The 15,294-nt window shown below is 44.1% G+C and overlaps 1 protein-coding gene across 1 annotated transcript in view; it reads right to left on the bottom strand.

Annotated features, from left to right (window-relative positions):
* The window catches only part of ACER2 (alkaline ceramidase 2), a 44,069-nt gene extending 30,807 nt beyond the window's left edge, over nt 1-13,262 (bottom strand). Inside the window, exons 1-3 of the mRNA XM_004485099.5 lie at nt 13,012-13,262; nt 3,432-3,546; nt 2,598-2,739 (exon numbers count right to left, since the gene is read on the bottom strand). Of these exons, the coding sequence (XP_004485156.2) occupies nt 2,598-2,739; nt 3,432-3,546; nt 13,012-13,119 (365 nt within the window). The 5' untranslated portion in view covers nt 13,120-13,262. The remainder of the gene's footprint in view (nt 1-2,597; nt 2,740-3,431; nt 3,547-13,011) is intronic.
* Nucleotides 13,263-15,294: the final 2,032 nt, after the last annotated feature.

The following is a 15,294-nucleotide window of genomic DNA, read 5'->3' as shown; positions in this document are numbered from 1 at the left end:
AGGCCTCTAGAAACATCCAGACACTATAGGCAGGGAAGACAGCTCAGGAGTTTGGCACCCTACCAGTGGGTCTTACTTTAGAGCTTATGCTACTCAGTGTGACAGGGCTGGACTCATTTGTGGTTTCCTTACACATAGTTCTTCTGCCCCTTCTCTTAACCTATAGTTAGCACTAGCTGTGATAGTCCAAGAGACTTAAATATTTGGGCTGTCCACATGCCAGTTGGGTCCTGAATCTCAACAGTATTGTATAACACCTACTTTCCAGTTCATTGGACTCACCTGGGACAACTAACAAGGAGATGATGATGGACAATGTCTACCCAAGGAACAGAGAGTCTGCAACTGCAAGCAAGAGATTTCCATCCATCTGCCCCATGGGATCTAAGCCCCTTCTCAATTAGAGGCAGAGTGGGCACCACCATCCCAAAATCTTCAAGATTGGGGAATGAACAATGGACTAAAGTAGACTGACTATTTTTCTACTGTAGATTTATTGTTACTGTAGCAATAGAAGAACTTTTATCACTGATGTGGAGGTAGTGGCCACAGGATATCCTGAGGGGAGGGAGAGGGAAGAATAGGTGTAATATGAGGGTATTTTCAGGACACTGGAATTGTTCTACATGATGTTGCAATGACGAATACAGCCCATTATATATTTTGTCATAACTTATAAAATTGTGCAAGACAGAGTGTAAAGTATAATGTAAACTATAATTCATGGTTAGAGGCAATACTTCAATATGTGTTCATCAATTGTAACAAATGTACCACACTAATAAGGATGTTGTTAATGTGGGAAAGTACGAGAGGGGTGGCATTTGGGCATATGGGAATCCCCTGTATTTTTTATGTAACCTAAAGTATCTTTTTAAAAAAAATTTTTTTTAATGTATTTTAAAAAAAGATGGGGCTCAGGCAGCTGAGCACCCATCTCTCTCATGGGAGGTCCTAGATTCAGTTTCCGGTGTTTTCTAAATAAACAACAAGCAAAAAAACAAATAAAAAAATAACTCAGGGAGGCCAAAGTGGCTCAGTGGTTGAATGCTGGCTTCCCACATAGACGAGGTTCTGCGTTTAATCACCAGGCCCCTGAACCTCAAAAAAAAAAAAAAGAAAAAAAGGAGAACGGCCATCCCAAACTAAATACCTGCACTGTCACCCCCTCGCTTCCCCACTAATGCTTCTCCTTTTCAGCACAGCACCACCACCAGTCACCCAACTGTTCAGACAGAAGTCCGTGGCATTTCCCCTGAGGTGACTTTTTTCTCACATTCCTCATCTAGTCCATCAGTATACAGTATTGATAACACCTTCATAATTAACCCTAATGCATCTTCCTCTACTATTACTGCTGTTGCTCAAGCATCATCATCTCTTGATTGGACTATTAGCCGTTACTGCCTCCCCTCTTGTCCCTTACAGTCCACTAATTACAGCGGTCACAGTGCAAATCAGATCACTTCAATCTTTGCCAAAATTTACCAAACACTTCCCATAAACTCCAACACCCTCACTTTGGTCTACAGAGCCCTAAATGGCGGTCCCTGCATGCCTTTCCCTCCTCCTCTCCCATGAGTCACACAGTGCACACTTGTTTTAGCTATACAAGTCTCTTTGCTATGCCTCAAACATGCCCGATGTATTTCCACCCTCAGGGCCTTTGTACCTGCTATTTCTTCTACCTCAATTGCTCTCCCACAAAATATTAATAAGACTCATCCTCTTACTTCATTCAAATCTCTATTCAAATATCACCTCTTCAGAAGGCTTTTCCTAACCAAGCTCTAAATTTGTACGCTGGATCATTATTATCTCCTTACCTGCTTCATTTTTCATCAAACCACCTACCACTACTTAGAACTGTGTTATTTATTTGTTTGTTGATTTAAAGCTCCCTGATTTCAGTGTAAGTTCATTGGAGGCAGGGAGGGACTCTGCCTTTTACTGCTATATCACAATGCCTAGGAAAATGCATAGTAAATAGTAAGTTTTCAAACAAAAATAGTTACTGGGTGAATTAATTAATAACTATATAATCATAACACAATAGATATTAAAATGTGCCCCTTTCTGAAATTCTGGGTTTCCAGCTTGGAGAGACACATGTATGTGTATGTATGAGTGTGCATGTGCATGCAAGTGTATCTCATCAAAATTAAAAACAATGCAATTTGAAAACTAAAGTATCTATAGCTCTATGAATCAGTTCCTCAATGTGGATTCTACTTAAGACATAAAACTGATGGAGCTGGACTAGACTCAAGGAAATGTTCTAGCAGATCAAAGGAAGTCTTAACTACCATCCAACAACTTCTCCTCCATTGAAAATTTTTCCACTCTTCTGCATATCAAGTAAAAGACACTTGGTTTATTGACCCTAATGTCATACAAATTCTTCCCCAAGCATATTGAAATTTCCTCTTTTATCTATCATTTTATTTATACTATCAGGTCATAACCAATCACTGGATATTAAACCAGCTAATGATAAGCTTATCACTAGACTGGACTCAATCATATGCTATTTTTCTTGATAAATACATGGTATTATTGGGTAATGGCAAATGCAAAAATAACTGGCATAAGCTTACCTGTCATTCCGAAAGATCTTTGGTAGATACCTTCTAGGGAACCACATAGCCAGAGCACACATCAGAACCCAAAGAATTGCAAGTTCATCAAGCATCTGACCCAGGAAACTGAGTGTTGCATGGAAGTAGACAGATCCAATTCCTAAAAAAAATTACACACCAATAAAGGAGGTCACCAAGGAAGAACAGACTCACAAATTCAATAAACTGCTTAAGGAAAGCCCCTATCACAATCACCAGATCTCTCTTTCTCTGAAAAGAAACTGAAGGAAGAAACACAACCCAGCACGCAGACTCCAAGTCTGGAAAGAAGATTTCAAGTAAGGTTCAAATATGAACATCAGAACTATGCCCACAGTTAAACACAGTTCCTGTCCCATGAAACTTCATGAGAATAAACAGTAAATAAAAGCCAAGAATTCCCAACCTACATGTGAGAGGAAGTGGAAATTACACAAATAATTCCCAGAACAATGATGGATCGAACACTGAAGAGTCTCTTATTTTATTTTAAGTCTACTTACAAACTGCAGTCTCACAAGAGTTCAATTGTTTCACATGACTTTCATCACAAGTTTTCAGATAATTGCACTGGCACACCACCAATAACTATTACACAAATGAACTCTCAAATAAGTGATAGTTATAGCCAACCTTTGTTATCAAGCCAGCATTCAAGAATGTCCTCCTTTTGGCGTCAAGCAAACAAAAAACAAGTTTGCTAAGACGTCAGAGTGGCTTTGGTTTACAAAACATAGTATTCAAAGGGGACAGGAAGTGTGAAGAACCCCATTTCCTCCCTTTCAGCCCATGTTCACAAACTAATCCACTTACCCACTACAACCAAAAGAGTCCATATTAAATAGATGCCACTGTTGAAGCATGTTGCATACTGACGAAACAAGCACATGCAGATGGGCGGCAAAACAAAAAACAAGATGTTGCTGATCTGTGGGGGGAAATGTAAAATGAAAAGATGCATATTAAGTAAAAGAGTGAAAAATATTCACATATGCTAAGCGTATCCTTTGCAAATTGGGATGGATATGGTCATATGCCTTTTTAAAGCTCTTGTACATTTTTTTTTTTATTGCAGATATACAACCAGGAAAATGGAAGGCTTCTTAAATGACCATTTGGGAGTTCCTCTTTGATCCGAGAACGGCACAGTCTCCTTTCTTAAGAGAACCAACTACTTATACTTTTTCTGCACAGACTAATTATGAAGCATTCCAATGAACTTGCACGTAGAATTTTAAAGACAAGGCTTCTACTAAATAATGGTGAAAATAAAGTTTAATGAAGGGGTGAGTAGGACTAAACATGTTCCAGCCCCAATACCTTTCATCGGCAAGGTCAGCCTGTTTACCTCGGCCCCGTGAAGGGCTCTTCCTAGTTCCCCTTTTCATTGCCCTGTGTCAGCTTTCTCAGCTTTAAAATGACAATTATTTTATCCTTCAGACTTTAGTTTGGATTTGAACCACTCTTTTCTTTCTCCAAGCAGGCATTTCCCTTTTTTTTTAATGATATATTTTATATAATGCAATAGATCAATATATTAAAATATTGTCGTCTTAATATACAATCATTATTAAAATATCATTAGTGAAATATTTTACACTTTTTTCATACTGAGGCTTTGAAGTCCAATGTAAATTTCACACAGCACGTCTCAATTTGAACTAGCCACATTTCACATGCTTAACAGCCCCACGTGGCTAGTGACTATCACATTGAACAGCATAGCTCTAGAACCTCCCCTCTATTGGGGTGGGGTGTGATTTTTGAAGGTAGGTCATAGCCAGCTTTTTTTCCCCTAAGATATTTTTTTACCAGTGAAGTAAAATTCACATAACATAAAATTAACCATTTTAGAGTGGACAGTTCAGTGGCATTTAGTACATTCTCAATATTGTGTAACCATCACCTCTAACTACTTCCAAAACATTTTCATTACCCCTAAAGGAAACCCTGTACCCCGTAGGTAATCACCCCCCATTCTCCCTTCCCCCAGTCCCTGATAACCACTAATCTGCTTTCTTTCTCTTCCAGGTTTCTTCTTTCAAAGTTCACCATGTTGTATTTGGCATATATCAGTACTTTATTCCTTGTTACAGCCGCATAATATTCCATTGGATGTATATACCACATTTTTTATTTATCCATTTATCAGTTGATGGACTGTTGTGAATAGTGCTGGTATGAACATCACAAACAAGTTTTTCTTAGAACACCTACTTTCAATTCTTTTGGGTATATACTAAGAGTGGAATTGCTAGGTCATCAGGTAATTCCACATTCAACTTTCTGAAGAACTATGAAACTACTCTCCACACTGGCCGCAGCAATCCCACCAACAAAGTGCAGGAGTTCCCAGGTCTCCACATCCTTGCCAACACTTGTTATTTTCAGATTTTCATAGCTCCCCTAGTGGGCGTGAAGTGGGTTGGGGCATTCAGCTTTTCAAGTCTCGTCTTTAGTGTGGAATGAGGAGCTCTTTGTAAAGAACACTGTGCAGCCACAGAGAAGAGTGCAGAATGTGACGGGAACAGCTGCTTCCAAATGAGCAGCACCAGCGGAGTTGGGGTTGGGGAGGAGAAGAGTGAAAAAAAAAAAAAAGACTAAAATACCATTCGGAGATAGGAGGATGAGGCAGATGAAGTCCAGAACGCCAAGGGGGCAGGGGCTTTCAGAAAGAAAGAGTGGTTGTCCATGATGGACATTGTGGAAAGTTTGCCTTTGAGGCCTCAAAGGAACTGTGAGAGCAGCCTCCTGAAGTGAACTGAAGGTGAAGGGAGCAGGACAGAAAGACTTTGCCAGACCCAAGAAACCACACGGGGTACAACTAAACAAATAAAATGTGTCTGCAAACTGCAGTCCTTGAGACACAGTGCAGGTAAGAACTGGCAACCTCTGGCAAGAACGTATGCCTCTACCACCACCTGGGAACAGGAGGGGTCTGGGAGTGACTCCACTATTAGAGAAAGGCAGTGTTGGAGAGAGATAAAACAAGGGGAGAGAGGAGTGGATGTGCTCAAGCAATTGGGTGCCCACCTCCCGCATGGGAGGTCCTGGGTTTGGTTCCTGGTGCCTCCTGAGGAAGACAAGCAGACAGACAAGGGAGCCATCTTGGGTGGAGGGAATGAAAATTGAAAAAACAAAAAACAAGGGAAGAGAACAAGATTCTTTGTCAGAGGCAAGGTGGGAGTTGGTCCACTGCCTTTGGTTAAAACCCAGGGTAAAAATCCCTAGTGGAACGGCATCATTTTTGAGAAATTCTTGACAAACCTAGTTGGTCCACTCAGAAGAGAATCTTTTTTCTCTTTCCCACATAGGAGCCTTAAAAGTTAAGGTGAGGGAAGTGGCTGTAGCTCAAGCAATTGAGCTCCCATTTACCATACGGAGGACCTGGGTTCAATCATCAGGACCTCCTGGTAAAAAAAGAAAAAAGGTGTCCCAGACTTGCTTGGAGAGGCACTGGCCCCCATGCAGAGGTCAGCCAATGAAGCATCACACCAAAAAGATAATGATGCAACCAGATAGGAAAAAAAAAACAATGGTGGGAGTGGATGTGGCTCAAGCCACTGAGCACTGGCCTCCCACATGGGAGGCCCCGGGTTCAGTTTCCAGTGCCTCCTAAAGAAAACACAAACCAACAATGCAAGCAAGCAGATGAGGGAGCCAGTTGGGAGGGGGCGCTGAAGCTAATGGTGGGGAGCAGATTTAGATCAAGTGGTTGAGTGCCTGCTTTCCATGTACAAGGACCCAGATTCAATCCCCACTACCTCCTGGAAAAAAAAGCTAATGGTGGGAATATGAGTAAATTGTCTCAGCTGTCCCAGGTAGTATCCAGGTCTCAAGTCTTGGGAATATGGCTAATTCTCAATTACTAAGAAACAAGGAGGATTCAGGACACTGGTTGAAGTACTGCATAAGTAGAAGGCTACTGTTTATTGTTACTATCACAGACTTTAACATTTTATAGAATCATTTAAAAAAAAAAGAGAGAGATCTTTAAGAGTGCAAATGAGGGACCTTAAAGATTATCCCTGGTGTTGTGAAAGGATATAAGTGAAGATGCAGGAAAGCTCCAAGTCTGGCCAAGGTCAGAAAGGCAATCAATCACAAGCCCAGGCTGCAGCATCGAGCCAGCCAACTCTTGGCCTCATGCTCCTTCTGCCCAAGCTAATTTTCACCCTCAACCCATCCAACCACATTCTATCTTTGTGCACCTCCTTACTTGGCACCTAAAAATCTGGAACTGCATCACACATAGTGCACATGAAACCTGTTATATAATTTAAATGTAGCTTACCTTTTGTTAAACAAAGAAGTAGAAAGAAGAGGAGGTGATGCGGGAGGAGGAAGAGAAGAAAAATGAAATTGTTATACCATGGGTAACTTTAAACCTGATGTGAAGGGTCATATACGTGAATGTGTTCTCTTTGTTAAAACATGACAAAGCTACAGTCTCCTTTCTATCCTCCCCACGGACTCAACCACTGTTCTCAGATTCATAGTCTTCAAGTCCTTTTCTTTGCATTTATGTGAATATATTTACATCCATATAAAACATACACATTGTACCATTATCATTCTTCAACTTCCTTTTTTCATTCAACAGTATGCCTTGCATACCTTTTCATCTTAGTTCATATATTTTTCTCAAAACCACTGAAATCATTATTGCTTCTGCAAAGGCCATCTGCTGCTGGCCTCCACTGTCCCTTTTAAAGATGTCACCATATGAAAAGAAAAAGACCAAATTAGAGAGAGATGATTCCCAAGGCAAAAAAGAGGAAGAAGCCCCCCCAAAAATACAGGAAAGCAAGGAGTGATGATGAAGAAACAGACTCAATAACTCTGTCTCTGCTAAGAAATGAAAATTCTCCTTTGTGTGGGTCACTGACGTTAAAGAATAATTCAGCCAGGATATATTTTTTTTAATATCCTTGGAAATTGGTTTGTTTAATGCCTGCAGAATAGATCTTTCGTTTAATAGATCTTTCGTAAACCACAGGGAAGCGGCTGTGGCTCAATCATTTGGGCTCCCGTCTACCATATGGGAGGTCCTGGGTTCTGGTCCCGGGTCTCCTTGTAAAGGCAGGCTCGCCCACACAATGCAGAGAGTGACTGGCCCAGGCACCGCAGAGTGCCACCTGGCCCACAAGCACTGCAGAGAGCCGACTCAGCAAGGTGACGCAACAAAAAGGGACACAAGTAAAAACACAGAAGAGCGCAGAGTAAACAAACACAGAGAGGAAATGGCAAAACAAGCTGGGCGGGGGGACATAAATAAAAATAAATAAATACAGACACAGAAGAACGTTCAGCAAATGCTCAGAGAGCTGACGGCATGCAAAAGCCACAAGGGGGAAGATAAAAAACAAAACAAAACACAATCCAGCAATTCCAGTTATAGGTATATATATACCTAAGGGAATTGAAAACAGGAACTTGAACAGATAATTGCACACCGATGTTCACAGCAGCATTGTCAACAGTAGCCGAAAGTTGGAAACAACCTGACTGTCCATCAACCAATGAATGGATAAACAAAATGTGGTATAGGCATACAATGGAATATTATTCAGGCATAAAAAGGAATGAAGTTCTGATGTATGTTACAACATGAGGAACCTTGAAGCCACTATGCTAAGAGAAATAAGCCAGACACAAAAGGACAAATACTGTATGATGTAACATAATTGAAGTATCTAGAAGCGGCAAATCTGTAGAGACAGTAAGTAGATTAGAGGTTAGTAGGGGCTGGAGGAAGGGAGGAATGGAAAGTAGTTACTGCTTATTAAGTACAGAATTTCTGTTTAAGGTCATGAAGAACTTTTGGTAATGAATGGTGATGATGGTGGTACAACATTGTAAATGTAAGTAATGCCACTGAATTACTAATAGTTAAAATGACAAATTTTATGTTTTTTGTTTTGTTTTGTTTTTTCCACACTGGGTGACTCTCCTTACGGGGCACACTCCCTGTGTGCAGGGTTCCCCAACGCAGGGGGACACCCCTACGTGGCATGGCACTCCCTTGAACGCATCAGCACTGAGCGTGGCCAGCCCACCACACAGGTCAGGAGGCTCCGGGCTTGAACCCTGGACCTCCCATGTGGCAGACGGATGCTCTACCCATTGAGCCAAATCTGCTTCCCAAATTAGATTATATGTTGTATATACATGTTATTACAATAATGTTTTAAGAAAGGAGTGAACAACTTAAAAATGTCTTGATGATCTTTTAGGTATTTTTTCATTCCATGATTTCCTATGTAGCAATGACTCCACACTCATAAACACCCTGCAATCTCATCCTGCCATCTCATCCTGCCATGTCTGGCTGTGCCCCTTTCCAGACAGAGGGTAAATTGTGACAAAGCAATAGGCTGTATGTTTTCTGAACAGTACGTTCACAAGCGGCTAAGGAGCCTTATTACCCTTATCACCCTGCTCTGTGCATCTTAATTGTTCACAGAATCTTTTTTTTTTTAAGATTTTATTTTTTATTTATTTTTCTCCCCATCCCCCCACCCCCGAGCTGTCTGCTCTCTGTGTCCATTCTCTGTGTGTTCTTCTGTGACCACTTCTATCTTTATCAGCAGCACCGGGCATCTGTGCTTCTTTTTGTTGTGTCATCTTGTTGTGTCAGTTCTCCATGTGTGCGGCGCCATTCCTGGGCAAGCTGCACTTTCTTTGGCACTGGGCAGCTCTCCTTATGGGGTGCACTCCTTGCACATGGGTTTCCCTATGCGGGGGACACCCCTGCGTGGCAGGACACTCCTGTGCGCATCAGCACTGCGCATGGGCCAGCTCCACATGGGTCAAGGAGGCCTGGGGTTTGAACCGCAGACCTCCCATGTGGTAGGTGGACGCCCTAACCACTGGGCCAAGTCTGCTTCCCTGTTCACAGAATCTTAATCATTCATTCCACAGCACCTCTCCTGCCTCCTTGAGAATTCAGCCACACCCTGGCCACCTCTCTGATGGGGGAGGAACTGTCCTGGTTTGTCTGGGACTGAGGGGGTTCCCAGGACCTAGGACTTTCATTTTTAAAACTGGGTAAGTCCCAGGCAAACCAGGACAAGTTGGTCACTCTTCTCAGAAGCTTCCTTGCAAATTCCACCTCTCCTCAATACACCACCCCTCGTGGAGTACTGACAGCACCCTAATGTATGTCATCTCATTATGGCCCTCCCCGCCCCGCTGATGGTTTCCAGGTCTGGGCTCTGCGCTAGGTACAGAGCAAATGCCCAGTATGCACAGACTGAGATAGACAGCCAGACATGCAGATAAAAAGAATTATGATCTACAGACAGTGGGGCGTTAACTTCAGGATAGGAAGAGAATCCTGCTTTCCTTAGCTTGGTGATTTGGAGTGGGGTAAGAGGACAGCTCATGGGCTAATTTTACAAAACAGAGATAGCATCATCTGAGCTAATATGGGAATCTTTCCAGGATATATTAAAAGAGAGAAGTGCAGAAGAGTTTGTATAGTTTAATCCTAATTGGGTTAAAAAAAAAAAAAGCAAGAGAGTCTGTATATACACTACACACACATATTTTACACATAGACATACGTTTGCATTTTTACATGATTAAAATTTTCTGGAAAGATACAAAAAAAAGGGTATTTTTTATTTCAAAACTTCCATACTCGGAATTTTTTTTACCATGAGCATGTTACTACTTTGGTAATAACAACATTAACAAAAGCTACTCCAACCAATTCTTTTTTTCATAACAAACATCATGGGTTTTATCCTATAGGCAGAATGGCTCCTAATGCAGTGTTTTTTGTTTTGTTTTGTTTTTTATTTTTTGATGATGCTGGGGTTTTAAGTTAAATGACTGGATAATAAATACCTACACTATCCCAGTTAAATAAATCTAAAATAGCTACAGTGGCATTTACATCATCTTCAAGAGAAATATTTTGGAGTCAGATGGGCCAAGTTCTAGCCCCAGCTCTGCCATTTTCTTGACCTTGGGCACAGAGCATCATTTATTTAGGCCCCAATTTCCTCCTTGGTTAAAAAGATATAATAAATGGTACCCACTGCCTATGGTGATTGTAAAGTCCCCAGGAGAGCTCCTACACATAACAAACACTTAGTTAATGGTAGCTAGTGGTAACTGAAGTTGCAGTAGTGATGTGCTGTCACCAAGACCCATTAAGAAGGTATTAAATTCCTCTCCCAGTTTTTGCCAGATTAAACATCTTCAATCCCTTTAACTTTTTCTCAAAATTGATGATTATAGGTATCCTACAAAATGGATAATTAGGCCTGCTGCTTTGTCATAAGGATTTAATGAGATGTTTATCACAAAGTAATATTTCACTGTCTTCCTTCATAAGTCTAAGATAAGCAAGCTATGTCTTGTGATAAGCATCAAACCATAACTAGGATCATGGAACAGAGAGGAAGAAATGGGCTTTGCTAAATAAACTCTTCGGACCTACATTCAACCAAGTCAGGTGATCAGCTACTTTTCTGAGACCTTAAGCTCTCTGTTTTCCCAAAGAAAATTTTGTGATTTACAAGTATTCCAAGGAATAAGGTTTTGTAAGACTGACCAGCCAGGCTAATCAGACACGGATACTGCAGTTGAAGATAATTTCTACAAATGACTTGGGTACTAAGTTCCGTAACAGCTCCAATGAGACGAGACTAAAAGTAAAGACAAAATAAACTCTTCCCCTCACCCGGGATTTTAGGTCTCTCTTCACACTAACCTTTGGGACCCAAATAACCAGACTTGACTCTCTGCAGCCTTGGGCTCCAGAGACACCCTTGCTCAGTGTGTGAGAACTGGACATTCCTTCCTTAACTCTGGTAAAATACAGTATTTCACTGTATTCTCTACTCTCAAATGGAGAAATTGACCACTGGTGGTGGTGGTTTCTCCTTGTTGAGAATCAGATGGACCAAACTCTAACCCCAGCTGAACCTGCCCTGTGTGCACACCTGTCTACACCTGACAGCATCCTCCCCAAGAGATTGTGTGAGTGAAATGTGGCCACCTCCACTAACTGTATCCTTCACAATATTCAGGGACAGTAAAGGTATTCTTGAGAAATTAACCTAGTTATAAAGAAGGAGAGGGGATTGGGGGGTTGGGAGTGGGGTATATGGGAACCTCTTATAATTTTTAATGTAACATTTTGTGTGATCTATGTATCTTTTTTTTAAAAAAAGACAATTAAAAATTAATTTTTTAAAAAAGGAGCAGAAGGATATGTGTGTGTTTGGAGGGTAGTGTAGATTTCAATCCTGAGGGGAGAGAGTAAAGATTTGGATTCTGGTCCCAGCCATACCAGAAATGGGGACATATCAACTCCCCTTTCAAGCCTATTTTCCTCATCCTATAAATGACAGGACTGTACTGGATCATCTGAGATCCCTCCAGGCAATAAGCATCTGGCTCAGGTCAAGGACGTTCCCTCCAGCAAATCTGGGGGGGCGGAATCCTAAAGAACAACCTAAAATCCACAATGACACTCAAACCAGGGTTCCTATGTTCCATGTCCGAGCGGTGAAAAGATAAGCCACAGAAATGACCACGCGAAGCTTTACATTCGCTCCCAGAATCCTGAGCCAGGACACAGTGAAAAGAAGAGGCATTTCCTCTCCCAGTTGCAATCTTTCCCTCCCACAAAGACTAAACACACAGAGGATACTGCAGTGGGGAAGTTTCTGTCTTCTCATATCCAGGGACCTAGACACGTCCAGAAAACACACCAATAACCACTCCCAACTTCCCTTTCACCACCCTGACTTAAAAACTGGCGAGAAGGCTGGCCTGGGAGAGTTAAAATTGGGGGCTGGAGTGAGGCTGGGTACTAAAGAAAATAAGAACTAGTAGTAATATTCTAGCCAAAATAACTCAGTCTGTTATTGGAGAATTCGTGGGGGAGGGGCATGTCAGCGTGGGGCCAGCGAGCCGGCCCCTGAGACCTGCCGGGGTCTTCGCCTTTCCCGGGACTCCCAGAGCAGTTGAGGGCAAAAGCGCACAATGCGACCCAAGTGCGTCACGCCAGACAGATCCTGGGGAAGGAAAGGAGTTGACCCGGCAGGTTTCCCACCACCAGGTGATTCAAACTGGGGGAACGGGCTGGCCTGGATCTGCGGCTCCGAGAGGGGGTGAGGATCAAACAAGACAATAGAGCCATCAGAGGGAAATGACAGGAGGAGACGGCTCCTGATACCGGGAATAGGGACAGGAGGGGACAGAAGGAGAGCTGGGAGGAGTGCGTGGGAGGGAAGGCGTGGATCGGCCCTGGCCTAAGAGAGAATGCCCCAGATACACGCAGCGACCCACGTCCAGCTTCCCACCCGGCGGCGCGAAGGGACCGCCGCCCCCCGCCAGCCCGCCTTGCCATCTCCACTCCCGCGCCCCGCACCGTGTTGTAGAACTCGGCGATGGCAGGCACGATGGTGTAGTTGTCCTCGCACCAGTCCACCTCGGAGCTGCCCGCCCGCAGTTGGTCCCACCAGTGCGGCACGCCCATGGCAGCTCCGGGGCATCGGGGCAGCTGCTCCAGAGACGAGGAGCCCAGAGCTGCTGCTGGAGGAAAGCTGCGGCGGCGGCGGCCGCGGGCACTAGGGCGCCAGCCGCCGGATGTGGCTCTTCCCCAGCCGGCCTCCCGGCTCTCGGCTCAGCGGGTTGGACCTGATCCGCTCGTAGACCCCTCCCCCGGCTCCGCCCCCCCGGGCGAGCCCACGGGCAGCGCGCCGGTCACGCCCACTCAGGGGCGAGATCCGCGGGGGAGGGCGCGGGACCCGCGGGGGAGGGGGCGGGACCCGCGGGAGAGGGGGCGGGACCCGCGGGAGAGGGGCGGGACCCGCGGGAGAGGGGCGGGACCCGCGGGAGAGGGACTCGGTTCCAGGCCGGTGATGGGGCCCACGCTTGCCCATACCCACTTCCCAGACTCAGACTCGCAGGTGTCCCCCGATTGTGCAAAGAACTTCAGGGTCTGCAAGGCAAAAAAGAAATAAGGAGAAAACCCAAGTTGATCCAGGCTCCTTCGGATTCCAGGGGAGTTCGCACTTGACGCGGAGAAAGGCCCTCGGTCCCTCCAAAGCCGGGAGGTGTTTGCTTGCCACAACTCGCTGCTGTCGTCTGGGTGCAGCAACAACCTTTCCTCTTGCCAACGGACCACCTCTGCAATTTCGAGTAGGTTCCTGTAAGCCATCTTCTACGTGAGGGCTTATACTAGGGTCAAATTTCAGCCATCTCAACCCGCAGAGCATGTAGATTGTGGCAGGTATGACATCTCAGGACATTCAAATGCAAGAGAAGATCGCACATACATAGAACTACGTGCCAGGTGCTGTTTGAACACTTACCGTGGATCACTCATTTAACCCTCCGAGCAGGATGGTGAGAGGTGGATACTATCAGCAGGACCATTGCCTCTCCTGAGTGGCAGAGCTAGAATTCACATTCAAGCAGGAGGACCTCAGATCTGCTCATAACCACTTTGCTTTGCTGCTGTAACTATTCTGTAGTTTCCAAATCAAGTCCAGTCTGGTCCCAGTCCTGCTCCCAAGGTCCTTGGAGAAGGCCAACCTCTGTGTGTGTGTGTGTGTGTGTGTGTGTGTGTGTGTGTGTGTGTGTGTGTGTTCTCTGTTCGGTAGTTCCTGGACTCCAGGTCAGGGCAGTGGCAGAAGAGGTCCTGGTCAGCAATGCCATCATATTATCACTAGGATCTCCTTGGCAGGACCTGCATGGTGTCCTGAAAGCCATCCTGCTTTCCAGCTCTCCAGGCCTGACTGCCCAGTGAGACCCTGGTTCCAAAGCCCTCTGCACCTCATGTCCGGCTCCCACATAGCCATATGCATATCTCTCCAGATGTCTATCAATGGTGGAAACTGCAATGCCCCAACTCCTTTCCTAGTCTTTGGGCAATCTAGCTTTGCCCCCTGGAGCCAAGCCACTGTCCTTTTTCCATCTTTTGTACCAATTTGTCTTCCTTCTTAACAGCCAGTTCCCCTGCCTCTTGGAACCCAGCTTTCCTAAACAAACTCTGGTACCTTCTCCTGGGGTCAGAATTACCCAGGCCTGTAGGATATGCAGGGTGAACAACCTCTTGGGAGTAGGAGGCGGAAAATGATTCCCACAGCCACAAAAGGAAGGTACACCAGTTAATTTCTGTGTTTCACGCTGTCATACCACCTTCCCAACAACAGAGTTTTCTAGGAACTCAAAATTTTACTCCTTCCATAATTTTAGGTGGAAATACTTAAATAATATATCCATATTCACCAACTTTGTTATACCATCCATTATAAAAGACACCATAATTTTGTATGCCAGTGGTTCTCAAAGCACGGCCCCCTAATGGATGGAGGTCTAAGAAAGCATGTACTTTTAGGAAACGTCAAATATTGTGGTTCAGCTGGAAAAGTGACAGAAGGGGAGGCTGAACTGGAAGGGTAATATGGAAAGAGCAAGTATTTAAGAAGGAAAAGTGATGGCAGAAGGATAAATTACATGTCAGAAACACCTGGTAGGCTCAATAATCCAGGTGAGGGATGATATGGGCATGACTAAGGCATTCGTGCATTCATTTACAAGTAAGTGCAGAATACTTGCAATGTGCCAGACAATTTTCTAGGTGCTAGCGATAAAATGATGAGCAAAACAGATACTGTCTCTGCCCTCATAGAACGTGTATTCTAGG

Source organism: Dasypus novemcinctus, chromosome 8, assembly GCF_030445035.2.
Source record: "Dasypus novemcinctus isolate mDasNov1 chromosome 8, mDasNov1.1.hap2, whole genome shotgun sequence".
Taxonomy (NCBI): Eukaryota; Metazoa; Chordata; class Mammalia; order Cingulata; family Dasypodidae; genus Dasypus; species Dasypus novemcinctus.
Note: the sequence above shows the minus strand (reverse complement) of the source record. Positions and strands in the feature narration are given on the sequence as shown.